Genomic DNA, 17,332 nt, shown 5'->3' with positions numbered 1-17,332 from the left:
GTACATGGGGGGCTGTGAGTGGGGGGGGTACATGGGGGGCTGTGAGTGGGGGGGGTACATGGGGGGCTGTGAGTGGGGGGGGTACATGGGGGGCTGTGAGTCGGGGGGTACATGGGGGGCTGTGAGTCGGGGGGGTACATGGGGGGCTGGCAGACGGATTGGCAATAATTCCTGGCCTCCCCCTGTGTGTCCCTAGGTCTGCCTGGACAGACGCTGTCAGAACGCATCGCTCCTGGGTGTGAGCACGTGTTCGGAGAAATGTCACGGACGTGGCGTAAGGAGTCACCATCCATTCCCGGTCACTCTCACAGGAACCACCCCCCCCCCCCCCCCCCCCCCCCCGACCTCCCCGTCCCTCATCACTGAGCTCTCCGCTCTCTCTTGCGCTCTCTCTCTCTCTCTCGCGCTCTCTCTCTCTCTCTCTCGCGCGCTCTCTCTCTCTCTCGCGCTCTCTCTCTCGCCGCGCCGCGCTCTCTCTCTCGCCGCGCCGCGCTCTCTCTCTCGCCGCGCCGCGCTCTCTCTCTCGCCGCGCCGCGCTCTCTCTCTCTCGCCGCGCTCACACACTCTGACAGCGGGTTAGGGTTTGGGGTTCTGAGCCCAGGGCTCTCGGGGTTCAGGCAGTTTGGTTGCTGTGTTTTGGGGTTGAGGGTTTCAATGTCGGGAGTTTTGGGGTCGGTTGTTGTCAGGGGTTTCGGGGGGTTGTGGGGAGTCGGCAGTTGTTGGTGGATCGGGGGGTTGGGGGGATCGGGGGTTGTGGGAGGTCGGGAGTTGTGGGGGGCGCGGTTTCTGTGTTGCCAGCTGGTACCTCACTGATCCCTCTCGTGACCCTCCCCAAACTCTCAGGTCTGTAACAGTAATAGGAACTGTCACTGTGACCCTCGGTGGGCCCCGCCACTCTGTGATCAAGCCGGACTTGGGGGCAGTATCGACAGCGGCCCCATCCTCCCTGACGGTGAGTCATGTTCGTCCCCCCCCGTCCCACCGTCCCGTCCTCCTCCCCCGTCTTCCCCCGTCTCTCCCTCCCCACCTCCCTGTCTGCCCTGCCTCCCACTCTCCCGTCTCCCCATCCCCAGGTGGTCTTTGCTATGTCATGTTACAGACCTGGGGTCCTTTAGCCAGGGCCCGTGTGGAGTATAGTCCCCACACTATGGGAGGGATGTGGAGGTTTCGGAGAGGTTTGCCTGGATTGGAGTGTATAAGGAGAGTTTGGACAAACACGCTGGAGTGTCGGAGGCCAAGGGGCGACCCGATGGAGGCATGGATAGGATGGATAGCCTGAATCCTTTTCCCGGGGGGAATGTCAGAGTGTCCAATACTAACAGACATGGGTTTAAGGAGAGGCTGGAACATTTAATGGCAGAATGGCATTATGGTCGGTACAGATAGGATGGGCTGAAGGGCCTGTTCCTGAGCTGTACTGTTCTATGTTCCCTGAGGTGGGGAGAAACCAGCAACGGGACTGAGACGGATGAGCCGTGCTGATCGTATAGAATGGCAGAGGAGGCCCGAATGGCCTGCTGCTATTTGCTGTGTTTTGTGCCCTCGCACTTGAGCCTGACGTCTCTGGGAGGGGTACTATGGGCAGTTACAGACAAGCAGGAGGCTGGAAGAGTACAACAAGCCAGGTAGCATCGGGAGATAAGGAGCAGTCACCGTTTCAGGAATTAATCCCATATCCAGGCTTGGGGAAGGGTTCTACCTCCAGCTCATCGATCCAGCCTGGTCCCTTATTGCACAAAGATCTGGGTGGCCGGGAGGTATCTGGAGACGATGAGTATTCACATATACTTTCACTTCTTTGGTGTTCCCACAGACCAGAAAGCTCTGCTGATTGGGCTGTTATTCAGTTTCCTGTTACTGATCCCGGGGAGCCTGCTCTCGGTGTTCTGCTGTTCCAGGCACAGAGCAGCCATCCGCGTTCACTGGCTGAACTGTTACAGGCAACCAGCTGTGGCAGACAGGTAATGAGCCAATAACACTCGGTCACACTGGATCACGCAGGGCCATGCTGGATCTCTGGGGCAGAGAGCCTCACAGTGAGTGACACTGTCATTCAGGATCATATTGAGCCATGCTGGATCACACAGGGTCCTATTACCTCTCACTGTGTTTCACCGGGTCACCCAGCTGTCCTCACGCTGATGGCCTTCAGTGTCCGTGGCCCCACAAACCAATCAGCAGCCTGTAACTGGCCTAATCTCCACCAGACACTGTGTTCTTGCCTGGCCACGGAGGAGATCTCAGAGCAGAGGGAGGCTGTTCCGCCATTTAATACTTTCCTGGCTGATCTCATCGCAGCGTCAACTCCACTTTCCTGCCCACTCTTTATGAGAGGCTGGGAATCCTGCAGCGAGTAACTCACCTCCTGACTCTCCAAAGCCTGTCCACCATCTACAAGGCACAAGTCAGGAGAGTGATGGAATACTCCCCACTTGCCTGGATGGGGGCAGCTCCAGCAACACTCAGGAAGCCCGACACCATCCAGGACAAAGCAGCCGCTTGATTGGCACCACATCCACAAGCCTCCCACTCCCCCCACCGACACTCAGTCACAGCAGTGTGTACTGTCTACAAGATGCACTGCAGGGATTCACCAAAGATCCTCAGGCAGCACCTTCCCAACCCACGTCCATGCCCAGTATGCATTCTCCCTACTACCCCACTGTCGCATGCCCTCCCCCTAACTGAGCATGCCCTGTACCACTCTGACTGAGTGTAAGTGTTCAGTCATTTCTGGAGCTGGTGTCAGCAGAGTTTTTTGCTGAAACGCTGTCGATGGCTTCTGACAGGGAGCTCCTTTCCCTTTCACAGAACTGTCTCACGGAGAGATGAAGCGAGCTCACAGCCTGGTCTGTGCCTGAGGATTCTGAGCGGGCTCTCTCCAAGGGAGGTGAGAAACACAGTGATGAGCACATGAACACAGGAGATAGAGACTGAAGGAGAGCTTGGAAATGGGCCTGAAGCTGCAGGAAACACCAAGTGAAATCATTATCAGAGAGAAATGAGAACACAAGAGCACACGCAGTGGACAGAGATTGGGAGTTAGCACAGGCTGGCAGAGGCCGAGGTCAAAGGGGCAAGAGTGAGGGAATGAGCAAAGGCAAAGTGGCTCTGTAGGGGGTAACAAGGTGTAGAGCTGGATGAACACAGAATTTCTGGAGAAGGGTCCAGGCCCGAAACATCAGCTTTCTCGCTCCTCTGGTGCTGCTTGGCCTGCTGTGTTCATCCAGCTCTACACCTTGTTAGCTCAGATTCTCCAGCATCTGCGGTTCCTACTGTCTCTGGATGTGTACGGGGGAGAACAAACGCAGGACAAAGGACAAGGCGTGAGGGAGTGAGGGAGGGTTGGTAAAGGATTCAGAGTGAAGGAGGGATTATTGAGGAGGGAGAGAATGAGAGCGAGATACGAATAAAGAAAATTACAGCACAGGAACAGGCTCTTCGGCCCTCTAAGCCTGCGCCGATCCAGATCCTCGATCTAAATCTGCTGCCTGTTTTCCAAGATCTGTATTCCTTTGCTCCCTGCCCATTCATGTATCTGTCTAGATACATCTTAAATGACGCTCTGGGGAAAAGCTTCTTGCTATCCACCCTGTCTATACCCCTCATGATTTTGTAGACCTCAATCAGGTCCCTCCTCAATCTCCGTCTTTCTAATGAAAATAATCCTAATCTATTCAACCTCTCTTCATAGCTAGCACCCTCCATACCAGGCAACATCCTGGTGAACCTCCTCTGCACCCTCTCCAAAGCATCCACATCCTTTTGGTAATGTGGCGACCAGAACTGTACACAGTACTCCAAATGTGGCCGAACCAAAGTCCTGTACAACTGCAACATGATCTGCCAACTCTTGTACTCAATACCCCGCCCAATGAAGGAAAGCATACCATATGCCGCCTTGACCACCCTGTTGACGTGCGTTGTCACCTTCGGGGAACAATGGACCTGAACACCCAGATCTCTCTGTTCATCAATTTTCACCAGGAATTTTCCATTTACTGTATAGTTCGCCTTGAATTTGATCTTCCAAAACGCATCACCTCGCATTTGCCCGGATTGAACTCCATCTGCCATTTATCTGCCCAACTCTCCAGTCTATCTATATTCTGCTGTAATTTCTGACAGTCCCCTTCACTATCAGCTACTCCACCAATCTTAGTGTCATCAGCAAACTTGCTGATCAGACCATCTATACCTTCCTCCAGATCATTTACATATATCACAAAGAACAGTGGTCCCAGCACAGATCCCTGTGGAACACCACTGGTTACAGGTCTCCAATTTGAGAAACTCCCTTCCACTACTACCCTCTGTGTCTCCCGTTGCCCAGCCAGTTTTTTATCCATCTAGCTAGCACAGCCTGGACCCCATGTGACTTCACTTTCTCCATCAGCCTGCCACGGGGAACCTTATCAAACACCTTACTGGATAGATCCCATCTGGACCTGGGGACTTGTCCACCTGAATGCCTTTTAGGATAACCAACACTGTCTCCCCGCGCCCCCCACCCCCCCCCCCCCCCCCGCCACCACCACCACCTTATACCGATTTGACCTGGAGTAATTTAACATCTATCTCTAACCTCAACATCCGTAATGTCCCTCTCCTTGGTGAATACCGATGCAAAGTACTCATTAAGAATCGCACTCTTTTTCTCAGACTCAGCGCATAACTTTCCTTCTTTGTCCTTCAGTGGGCCAATCCTTTCTCTAGTTACCCTCTTGCTCCTTATGTATGAATAAAAGGCTTTGGGATTTTCCTTAACCCTGTCTCCCAAAGATATTTCATGACCCATTTGAGCTCTTAATTCCTCGTTTCAGATTCACCCGACATTCCTGATATTCTTGCAAATCTTCGTCTGTCTTCAGTCGCCTAGACCTCATGTATGCTTCCTTTTTTCTCTTGGCTAGTCTCACAATTTCACCTGTCATCCATGGCTCCCTAATCTTGCCTTTTCTATTCCTCATTTTCACAGGCACATGTCTCTCCTGCACGCAAATCAACCGCTCCTTAAAAGCCTCCCACATGTCAAATGTGGATTTACCTTCAAACAGTTTCTCCCAATCTACATTCCTCAGATCCTGCCGAATCTTGGTATAGTCGGCCTTCCCCCAGTTTAGTACCCTTCCTTTAGGACCACTCCCATCCTTCTCCATGAGTATTGTAAAACTTACGGAATTTGTGTTTGCTATTTCCAAAGTAGTCCCCTATTGTAATATCAACCACCTGGCCGGGTTCATTCCCCAGCACCAGGTCCAGTGTGGCCCCTTCCTGAGTTGGACTACATACATACTGCTCTAGAAAACCCTCCTGGACACACCTTACAAATTCTGCTCCATCTTGACCCGTAACACTGAGTGAATCCCAATCAATGTTGGGAAAATTAAAATCTCCCATCACCACCACCCTGTTTCTCCGACACCTTTCCATTATCTGTTAACATATTTGTACCTCTATCTCACGCTCGCTGTTGGGAGGCCTGTAGTACAGCCCCAGCATTGTTACTGCATCCTTCCTATTTCTGAGTTCTACCCATATTGCCTCACTGCTGGAGTCCTCCATGGGGCCCTCCTTCAGTCCGGCTGTGATATCGTCTTTGACCAGTATTGCTGGTCCTCCACCCCTTTTACCTCCCTCTCTATCCCGCCTGAAGCATCAATATCCTGGGACAACTAGTTGCCAGTCATGCCCTTCCCTCAACCAAGTCTCAGTAACAGCAATAACATCATACCTCCAGGTACCGATCCAAGCCCAAAGCTCATCTGCCTTGTCTACTACACTACTCGCATTGAAACACATGCACCTCAGACCACCTGTCCCTTTGTGTTCATCATCTGCTCCCCGACTACTTTTCCCTTTAGTCACACTGACTCCATTATCTAGTTCCCTACAGGCTTTCGTTTCCACCTCTTTTCTGTCCAATATTTGGTTCCCGCCCCCCTGCCACATTAGTTTAAACCCTCCCCCACAGCATTAGCAAAAGCACCCCTAAGGACATTGATTCCAGTCCGGCTCAGGTGTAGACCGTCCAATTTGTAATAGTCCCACCTTCCCCAGAACTGGTTCCAATGTCCCAAAAATCTGAACCCCTCCCTCCTGCACTATCTCTGAAACCATGCATTCATCCCGGCTATTCTTTCATTTCTGCACAGACTAGCACGTGGCACTGGGAGCAATCCTGAGATTACTACCTTTGAGGTCCTACTTTTTAACTTGGCTCCTAATTCCCTAAATTCTGCTTGTAGGACCTCATCCCATTTTCTGCCTATATCGTTGGTGCCTAAATGCACCATGACAGCTGGCTGTTCACCCTCCCCCTTCAGAATGTTCCGCAGCTGATCAGAGACATCCCTGACCCGTGCACCTGGGAGGCAACATACCATTCGGGAGTCCCGTTTCTGACCGCAGAACTGCCTATGTACTCCCCTTACAATTGAATCCCCAATGACTATCGCCTTTCCACTCTTTTTCCCGCCCTTCTGTACAGCAGAGCCAGCCACGGCACCATGAACCTGGCTACTGCTGCCTTCCTCTGGTGAGCCATCTCCCCCAACAGTATCCAAAACGGAATACCTGTTTTGGAGGGAGATGACCGCAGGGGACTCCTGCACTGGCTTCCTCTGCCTTTTGGTCACCCATTCGCTACCTCCTTCAGCAATCCTAATCTGCGGTGTGTCAATTGCTAAACGTGCTATCCACGACCCCCTCAGCATCGTGTATGCTCCAAAGTGAGTCCATCCGCTTCAGAGCCGCCATGCGGTCGAACAAGAGCTCCAGCTGGACACACTTCCTGCACCTGAAGGAGTCGGGGACATCAGTCGTGTCCTTGAGAACCCACATTGAGCAAGAGGAGCACAACACGGGTGTGAGATCTCCTGCTGTTTTTATAACATTAAATTATAGATAAACGAAATGAAAAACGTTTTACCAATCACTGCTTACCAGCACACGATAAAAAGAAATGAAGAAAAGCACTTCCCCTCCCCTTTTGTTTTGGTCAGAGGGGGAGGGCGGTGGGAGACACTGCGTGCGTAATGTTATTGCATTTAGCGCTTGTCAAAACATATCAGTTCCCTCACCTTCCCAGAGCGGAATTCGACTGCTCCCTCTCAGCTCTGCTGCCGAAATGACAAACTCACCTCCCCCGCATTCCCCTCACACTCTCTCCCAACTCCCACCACTGAACAAATCGATAGTTGAGAGAGATCGTGATGGAGGGATTATTGAGGAGGGAGAGAATGAGAGGGGGATAGTTGAGCGAGAGTAAAGGAGGGGGAGCTGCTGGGAGATGGACCAGCTGGGAGGCGGTCGGGGAGCAGCCGGGAGACGGTTGGGAAGCAGCTGGAAGGCAGTCGGGGAGCTGCTGGGAGGCGGAGCAGCTGGGAGGCAGAGCTGCTGGGAGGCGGTCGGGGAGCAGCTGGGAGACAGTCAGGCTGAAACAGATTGCAAAGCTGGGAGGTGGGTGACTGAGGGGTTTGGTAAAGGATACGAATGTGATTCTAGAACATTACAGCACAGTACAGGCCATTCGGCCCTTCGGCACTTGACACTCTCCTCATTGTCAAATGTTCTGCCGCAGGGTTTGGGTTCACTCCTAGTTGGGCAGCGACAAATTGGGAGCGGAGGTGGAGGATCTCGTTGTAAGGGACAGTGTTTGAGAGTCACAGCCCCGAGTTTTGAGAAGATTTGTAGCTCAGGTTGAGGTTCTGGATGTGAGTTTGCTCGCTGAGCTGGAAGGTTCGTTTTCAGACGTTTCATCACCATTCTAGGTAACATCATCAGTGAGCCTTTCTTATTTATAAATAGAAAGCGGGACATAACACCAGCGCTTCGTCGGAGGCTCACTGATGATGTTACCTAGAATGGTGACAAACGTCTGAAAACGAACCTTCCAGCTCAGCGAGCAAACTCGCATCCAGTTACACCCCCGTCCGCGCGACGACCCCCCCCCGTCCGCGCGAAGACCCCACCCCCGCGCGAAGACCCCCCCCGTCCGCGCGACGACCCCCCCCGTCCGCGCGACGACCCCCCCGTCCGCGCGACGACCCCCCGTCCGCGCGACGACCCCCCCGTCCGCGCGACGACCCCACCCCCGTGCGAAGACCCCCCCCCGTCCGCGCGAAGACCCCCCCGTCCGCGCGAAGACCCCCCCCGTCCGCGCGAAGACCCCCCCCGTCCGCGCGAAGACCCCCCCCGTCCGCGCGAAGACCCCCCCCGTCCGCGCGAAGACCCCCCCCCGTCCGCGCGAAGACCCCCCCCCGTCCGCGCGAAGACCCCCCCCCCGTCCGCGCGAAGACCCCCCCCCCGTCCGCGCGAAGACCCCCCCCCCGTCCGCGCGAAGACACCCCCCCGTCCGCGCGAAGACCCCCCCCCCCCGTCCGCGCGAAGACCCCCCCCCCCCCGTCCGCGCGAAGACCCCCCCCCCCCCCCCCCCCCGCGCGACGAACCCCCCCCCCCCCCCCACCTCCCGACAACCCTCCCCGCGACACCTCCTCTCCCGGCGTGGCGTGGCGGTGCCTGTTGGGACAGGGAAAGCCCAAGTTAATGGCTGGGCCTAGTGACCCGCTCTACTTGAGTGTCAGGGAGGCTCATCGACCAGACTGTTTCCTCAGATACTGCCGGACCTGCTGAGCTTCTCCAGCATTCCCTGATTCTCTTTCTCATTCCTAGCATCCGCAGTTTGTGTTGGAGTAAGGCAGGAGCTGGGTGAGCCTGTGGCCATTCGGCCCTGTGTGGGGTACTGTTATCTCCCTGAGCCTGACCAGTGTGTATTGTGCATTCCCCATGAACAGCTGGATCAGGGCCAGTACCTCCCTCGGAGCCCAAGGCCTGGGGACATGGCCAGTGCGTCTGCCGGCAGGGCCCAGCGCCCACATCCCATCGGCAGGGACCAGGACAAGCCAGTGCGGCCTCCGGCTCCCACAGGGACAGTGTTCCGCCATCCCAGCAATCCCAAAGGGCGGCCAGGGAAAGCCGACCCTCCCCGGAAACCGCCCCCACCATCACTCCCACGCAGACAGGCCTCACAGGTAAGGGGCTCACTCTACACCTGTCGCACGCCCCCATCACGCACCCCCCCCCCCCCCCGGCACACGCAACCCCCGGCACGCACGCACCCATCATGCACCCCCAACCCCCGGCGCACCCCACCTCCTCCCGGTGTGCGCGCACACCCCCCCCACTGCGCGTGCAAACCCACCCCCCCCCGCGCGCATACACCTCCTCTTCCCCCCCAGTGCGCACCCACCCCCGTGTGCTCCCTATGCTGCTTTCTTCAGCTGGCAATCCTCACCAAATGTTCTCTGTTGCAGACTACCTACTGCCTCGTCCCTCAGCAGCTCCCGGACCACACTCACTCATCTCCGAAGAGACCTTCTGGGGTACGGCCTCGTGTTGCTGAAGCTGTTGCTCTGTTCTCCTCTTCACCAGCGAGGTATGTGTTCGCAGTCCGACTGGAACAGCGCAGGCGGCCTGTATTCACACCGAGGTGCGTGTTCACAGTCTGTCTGGGACAGCGCACGGGGCCTGTGTTCACGCCGAGGCGTGTGTTCACAGTCCGACTGGAACAGCGCACGCGGCCTGTATTCATACCGAGGCGCGTGTTCACAGTCTGTCTGGGACAGCGCACGGGGCCTGTATTCACACCGAGGCGTGTGTTCACAGTCCAACTGGAACAGCGCACGGGGCCTGTATTCACACCGAGGCGCGTGTTCACAGTCCGACTGGAACAGCGCACGGGGCCTGTGCTCACACCGAGGCGCGTGATCACAGTCCGACTGGAACAGCGCACGGGGCCTGTGTTCACACCGAGGCGCGTGTTCACAGTTCGTCTGGAACAGCGCACGGGGCCTGTGTTCACACCGAGGCGCGTGTTCACAGTCCGACTGGAGCAGTGCACGGGGCCTGTGTTCACACCGAGGCGCGTGTTCACAGTCCGACTGGAGCAGCGCACGGGGCCTGTCTTTATGCTGCGTTTGTTACTGGCAGAGAACAGGAACTGCTTCCCGTTGTGTATTAGTTTGATATTCTGCCGGGGACACCTCACTTCATTCCAATCCCCCGAGTCTTGTTTCTCCAGCTGTCCTGGTGAGGCTCCTTTGGGCACCTGGGGCCCACTCACTGTCCTGGTCAAACTACTGACCTTCTCCGTTCTCTACTCCCCACCCACATCTGGGACAGAAAGCTCCAGTTCCCTGGATGCCAGCCCTTCTTCATTCTCGTGGATGTTCAATCCCTGTAATGCGTCCATTCCCCACAGGGACCACCTACTAACCCTCACTTATTTTTCCTCTCTAACTGACCCATCCAGTACCCACCCCCACCCCACCACTACCCTCCTCCGCCTCACCAAACTAGTCCTCACCCTCAGTAACTTTTCCTTCAATTCTTCCCCCTTTCTCCAAACTCAGGGGGTTGCCATGGGCTCTCGCATGGCCCCCAGCTAGAGCTGCATGTTTGTAGGTTCTGTTGGTCAGTCCTCCTTCACAATGTACATCTGTACTGTTCGCCAACTTCCCCTGTTACATCCGCGCTACATCCTGCACCCAGGCCGTCGCCAACCTCACTAGCAATTTCCACCCCTCCCGCAGCCTCGCTTGGGTTAAGGTTCTTGTGAAAATTTGTCGCTCTGGTTGTGAGTTTGCTCGCTGATCTGGTTGGCTATCCGATGTACATTTTGTTACTCTGTTCGGGCATCATCAGTGCTGCCTCACATGAAGTGATGCTGTTCTACTCTGCTTGGAATTTCAAGTTAGCCATAACTTGAGAAATTTCACACCAAAAATCATTGTACCAAACACTACCAACCAGCAATAAACAACAGCCCTTGGACAGAACTTCACCATCGATTGACACAGGACCCGAACAGAGAGAAAACACGCTCTACCGGAGAAACTGACCAAAGTGACCAACCACAACCGTAAGGACAAAGCCAGCTCACGGATCTGGCAGGCTATTACAGAAACCGACAAAGCTGTTCTATTACACAGGCCACAGAGATGTGATAGTCCAGACCTCTTGGCCGCTCGGGAAGCGACACTAAAAGCTAATGCGCTCACGGATGAAAGCCAACAAGCTACCAACAAACTATAATCCCCACACTGAACTGGAGAAATTATTGGGACACCCTCAAAATGTCAGAGAGAAAAGCACTCAAAGGACACAGGAAAGACAAGAACATTATAACCCTACCAGCGGACTAAAGGTCGTTATGAACAAAGGAGACGACATTGAGAAAGTACAGGCACTGCTTGCAGATTCCCACACTTAACAACAGCTGGTGGTAGACCCAACAGCGCAGCTGGATCAGAGATAATAGGAAATGTAGATGCTGGAGAATCTGAGATAACAGGATCACCCAGACGTCGAAGCGAATAATGAATGCAAGGCAGATAAATAAGACAGACGACATGGGAATGATGAGGCATAAACACCCCCCACTTCAATGAACTGCCTAAAGTACACAAACTGGACATTCCCCCAGACCCACTGTGTCTTGGCCAGGCACACGTTCACACAAACTGGCCAAGGACCTACAGCAGAGACTGAAACACCAAGCTGACGGAGCACCCCACTGTATCCACTCAACCCAAGATTTCCTCAATACACTCAAGAAGATAAAAATCAGCGACAAAGAAATTATGGCATCTTTGACATCGCAGCTTTATTCATACCAGTTGACAGCCCACTAGCCAAAGAAACAGTGGCTACATTACTAGATGCAGCAGGAACGCTGACTCCAAACAGCTTCATCAGCGAGGACATCCTCCTCAGGCTACTGGACCTATGCCTCACGACACACATCATCTTTAATGGCCAGATATACGAACAAATCAACGGCACACCTGTGGGGTCACCAGTCTGGGGGCTTGGTGCAAAGGCAGTTGTACAAAGACTGGGACGCAGTACCCCCCCCCCCCGCCCCCCCCACCAATACGGCCACACCCGTGGGTCCAATACACAGACAACACATTTATCACCATTAAACACACCAAGCTCGAAGAAATGCACCATCTCATCATCAATAGGATCAAATTTACAAGAGAAGAGAAAAACAACAATCGACTTCTGTTGCTAGAGGTCAGGATAAAACGAGTAGCAGCAGGAAGCTCCAAACCACAGTAAATAGGAAGGTGACCCACACTGATCAAACCCTCAACTTTCACAGCTATCATCCCAATGTTCACAAACAAAGTTGTGTAAGGACACTATTCAAACAGGCGACAACCCACTGCAACTTCCCAACAGGGGGAAGAGCACCTACACAGGGCCTTCACTGTCGATGAACACCCACCAGCTTCGTCTGCAGCTCTCTGCTAGATAGACATCACCATGAGAACACAATACACCCCAAGACACTAGCCACACTGTTCTAGGCCAGGCACATATCAGAACTACCTGCGAGACTCCTACAATCACTAGGAATCAGGGTGGCTCACAAGCTCACAGCCACTCTACGACAAACACTTAACAAGGACCAAAGACCCCATACTCATGACATGCAGGATCAAAGCAGTTTACAAAATACCTTGCAAAATGACTGCGGTAAACACTATATCAGACAGACAGGAAGGAAACTAGCCGTCAGGATACATGAACAGAGTTGTGAGAGCATGGAATGCGTTGCCAGCAGCAGTTGTGGAAGCAAGGTCATTGGGGTCATTTAAGAGACTGCTGGACATGCATATGGTCACAGAAATTTGAGGGTGCATCCATGAGGATCAATGGTCGGCACAACATTGTGGGCTGAAGGGCCTGTTCTGTGCTGTACTGTTCTATGTTCTATGTTCTTAACATCAGCTAGCAGCAAAACGACACGATGAACCTTCCCTCACCTCAGTGCACTTGGACAGTGAAGGCCATCAACTTAACTGGGACGACAGGGCCATCCAAGCTCAGCCAACCACAGACACACAGGGGAATTCCTAAATACCTGGTTTTCAATGCTTAATGCATCAACAAACATGTGGAATTAGACCCCGTTCACAAACCCATGCAGAACAGAATTGGAAATGGCAGAACGCAACTTAACAGACAGGATCATATAAATTCCAAGTGGAGTAGAACCAAATCGCTTCATGAGGGACCTCGCTGATGATGTTTCCTAGCATGGTGATGAAACCTCTGTAATGATAACCAGGCAGCTCGGTGAGCAAGTCAACAACCTCACTTGGTCTATCTCAGACACCTCCCTCCCCTTTCGCGACCGCTCCGTTTCCATTTTTGGTTACAGTTTACAGAATGACATTTGCTGTAAACCGACAGATTCCCATAGCTACCTAGACTACAGCTCCTCCCACCCTATATCCTGGGAAACATCCATCCCATATTCCCAATTCCTCTGCCTCTATCATATCTGCTCTGACGAGGAGATGTTACACTCCCAAGCATCCTGGATGTCTGCCTTTTTCAATGCTCTTTCTCTCCTCTCTTCATCCAGACAGCTTTCCCCCACGCCCCCTCCCTTCCCCACTCCACAGATCTAATCCACCATCCCCCTAAATATCAAAGCTATGGTCCCCCTTGTCCTCACTTTCCACTCCCACCAACCTCCGCATCCAACATATCCTCAACATTTCCTCAACTCCAATTAGATTCCACCACAGAACATAGCACAGTACAGGCCCTTCAGCCCACAATGTTGTGCCAACCTATTATCCTACTCTAAGAACACCCTGCACACCCTACATTTTACTATCCTCCATGTGCCTATCCAAGAGTCGCTCAAAAGACTCTAAAGTATCTGACTCCACTCCCACTGCCAGCAGCACATTCCACACACGCATCACTCTCTGGGTGAAGAACCTACCTCTGACATCTCCCCTATACCTTCCTCCAATCACCTTAAAATTATGTCCTTTCGTAACAGTCATTTCCGCCCTGAGAAAAAATCTCTGGCTCTCCACACTATCTATGCCTCTCATCATCTTGTAAACCTCGATCAAGTCACCTCTCATCTTTCTTCGCTCCGATGAGAAAATCCCTAGCTCCCTCAACCTTTCCTCATAATACCTGCCCTCCAGTCCAGGCAGCATCCTGCAGCTGCTGGAATATCTTGCACTCCCCTCTCCTCTCTGCCTTCCGCAAGGACCATTCCCTTCACCTCTATTTGGTTTGCACCACATTCTCCACCAACCACTCCAGCCCACCCAGTACCTTCCCCTGTAACTGTAAAAGATAAGACCACCTGACCACACACCACCTCCATCCAGGGCCCTAACCAGCCCTTCCAGGTGAGACAGAGTTTCACCTGCATACTCTCCAGCCTGGTCTTGTGCATCCGGTGTTCCTGATATGGTCCTGTATGTTGGTGAGACCAAACCTGGACTGGGTGACTTTCACCAAGTAACTTTGCCTGGTCTGTAATGACCAACCTAACCTCCTGGTCACTGCCCACTCCCCACTCCCCCTCCGACATCATCTGACCTTGGCTCACCCCCCACCCAGTGTTACTGCGACTCAGAACACAAAAATACCTTATCTTCCACCTGGGCATCGAACAGCCCGAGGACTCAACACTGAGTTCCCCAATTTCAAATAACCTTCCCACCCATCCCCCAGCTCCCCTTCCATTCCACCTTCCGACCCTGCCTTCCAGCCACCAACTGGATTCATCCCTCCCATTGACCAACCAGGACATACCTACCACCAGTGTCCTCCCCTCCTTCCCCCTTATCTGCAGCTCCCTCTACGCCCACATTCAGTCCTGAAGAAATGTTGACCATCTCTTTCCTCCAGATGCTGCCTGGCCTGTTGTGTTCTTCCAGCCTCCTGCTCACCCACCTTGGATTCCAACTGCGTCTGCAGTTTCTTTGTGTCTAATTTGATCAAGGCCATGGTCAAATTAATTACTCAATGATGGACCCAGGTAGACAGGATAGTGAAGAAGGCATTTGGTATGCTTGCCTTTATTGGTCAGTGCATGGGGTACAGGAGATAGTAGGAACTGCAGATGCTGGAGAATCCGAGATAACAAGATGTAGAGCTGGATGAACACAGCAGGCCAAGCAGCATCTCAGGAGCAGGAAAGCTGATGTTTCGGGCCTAGACCCTTCATCTGAATTGAGAAAGAGGACCTGCTAGATGTCGGGTACTTAGAAATTCACTAACATGCTACATGCAAGGTTTTTGTGCTGGATTAGTGCTTGTGATATTCATGATAATGTGTTATCATTGATTGAGGTTTGGCTCGAACACAGCAAGCAGACAGTCAGTATTAATGATAACAAAGTGTGGGGCTGGATGGACACAGCAGGCCAAGCAGCATCTCAGGAGGGGCTTAGACCTTCATCAGAGAGTCAGTATTAATGAGCCTTTTTCAGGTTGGAAAGATATAACAAGTGAAACGAGGATCTGCCCAAATGCCTCAATATTTTCCTTTGATCAGGTTTGTGACTGGCCATTAGTGAGAGGTCAGGATATTGGCCGTGGTACTGGCTACACCTGTTAATGGTCAGGGCCCTAGCCATGTTCATGAATGACCTGTGTGTTCTACATGGGGCAGTGGCCTCACTTATCAAGTGATCAGTGATTTATCAGGATCCAACTGGATAATGATAAGACGGTGGGTTTTATTTTGAACAATTCCTATTGGCTGTTGGTTGTTGGTTTTGGTTTGATGAGTGAAAAACATTAACAGGAGCTAGGTGTTAAGTGAAGGTTAATCTCTCTCTGTTCCAGCAGGACCGTGACTGGAGGACAACCTGGGAAACACTGACCAATCAGAGATGAGGTACTGATGGAAACATCCGGATGGATATGGAGAGATTCGGATTGGAGCAGAACTGTCTAGTGTGGGGCATGTGAGAGAAATATCTGGATGGGGGATCTGGCTGTGGAGTTGCGGGGGGAGGAATCCTATTCTTGGTGTCCCCCCCCCCCCCCCCCCCATTGGTAAAGTGACTCTACTGCTTCAGCGGCCATTCGTTTTTCAGTCACCGTGGGGACGAGGTGGCTGAGTGATATTACTGCTAGCCTATTAATCCAGAAAATCAGTGAATGGCCTGAGGGCCTGGGTTCAAATCCTCCCACTGCAGGTCCTGGAATTTGAATTAAATGAAAATTGAGAATTAGGAATCTAGAATAGAATCCCGACAGTGTGTAAACAGACCCTTCAGCCCAACAAGTCCACACTGCCCCTCTGAAGACCATCCCACCCAGACCCATTCCCCTAATTTCCCACGTCAAACCCACCTAATCTACACAGCCCTGAACACTATGGGCAACTTAGCATGGCCAATCCACCTAACCTGCACATCTTTGGTCTGTGGGAGGAAACCCACGCAGACACAGGGAGAACATGCAAACTCCACACAGACAGTCGCCCCAGGATAGAGTTGAACCTGGATCCCTAGTGCTGTGAGGCTGCAGTGCTAACCACTGAGCCACCATGCTGCCCTAATGGCCATGAAGACATCATTGATTGTCAGAAAAACCCATCTGAAGGAAAGTACCATCCTTACCTGGTCTGGGCCTACATGTGACTCCAGACCCACGGCAATGTGGCCAACTCTGAACTGCCCTCTGGGTAATTACAGATGGGCAATAAATGTTGCCTGATCAGCAACACCCTCATCCCGTAAATGAACTAAAAAAAACACAAAAGAAGATATTTTTCAATGTGGACCCATCATCTGCTGGCTTTCGTTTGTTAATTCACTTCCAGTTTGTCTCCTTTCAGGCCAAGAGATGCCAGGCCTCCCAGATCAGTGATTATTATTATTTAATAAAAATAAATCCCTTTACAATGGATACAGTTTCTGAAAATTCATTTTCAAACTGCTACAGATTTTACAAACACTTTAATGAAATTCCAACTTCTCCTTATGGCCCTGCTTCAGGGTGCAAGATCATGTCACTGGCTAATCTTCAGAATGTGTCGTGCTGTCTCAGGGAGCTGCTGTTAGATTGTGATTAGGTGCTTGATTGCTAAATAATCCTGTGTCTGTCTGTCTGTGTGTTTGTGCGTGTGTGTTTGTGTGTGTGTGGCTCTGTGTGTGTGTGTGGCTCTCTGTGTGTGTGTGTGTGTGTGTGTGTGTGTGTGTGTGTGTGTGTCTGTGTGTGTGGCTCTGTGTGTGTGTGAGAAGAATAATGCTGGCCCCCAACTTCAGCAGTCACAGGTTGTAGAGTGCGGTGACAATGGTGCCCTGTTTATTACAGACAGAAAGAAGTTGTATATTCATTGTTCTTTCACGGGACGAGGGTGTCGCTGGTTAGGCAGCTTTTATTAACCAGAGGGCAGTTCAGAGTCAACCACATTGCTGTGGGTCTGGAGTCACGTGTAGGCCAGACCGGGTATGGATGGCAGTTTCCTTCCCTAAAGGACATTAGT

General features: G+C 52.6%; 1 protein-coding gene across 1 annotated transcript; it reads left to right on the top strand.

Annotated features, from left to right (window-relative positions):
* Positions 1-196: 196 nt before the first annotated feature.
* Positions 197-15,875, top strand: LOC132208982 (disintegrin and metalloproteinase domain-containing protein 12-like; the record flags this gene model as incomplete). Its single annotated transcript, XM_059644219.1, has 7 exons — positions 197-274; positions 844-952; positions 1,814-1,961; positions 2,812-2,890; positions 8,796-9,032; positions 9,315-9,436; positions 15,682-15,875. Coding segments are annotated over 7 exons (810 nt in total), but the record flags the coding sequence as incomplete, so codon positions are not given.
* Positions 15,876-17,332: the final 1,457 nt, after the last annotated feature.

The sequence above is a fragment of the Stegostoma tigrinum genome, unplaced genomic scaffold (genome assembly GCF_030684315.1).
Source record: "Stegostoma tigrinum isolate sSteTig4 unplaced genomic scaffold, sSteTig4.hap1 scaffold_585, whole genome shotgun sequence".
Classification (NCBI taxonomy): domain Eukaryota; kingdom Metazoa; phylum Chordata; class Chondrichthyes; order Orectolobiformes; family Stegostomatidae; genus Stegostoma; species Stegostoma tigrinum.
The sequence above is the reverse complement of the archived record's forward strand: the minus strand, read 5'-3'. Positions and strand labels throughout refer to the sequence as shown.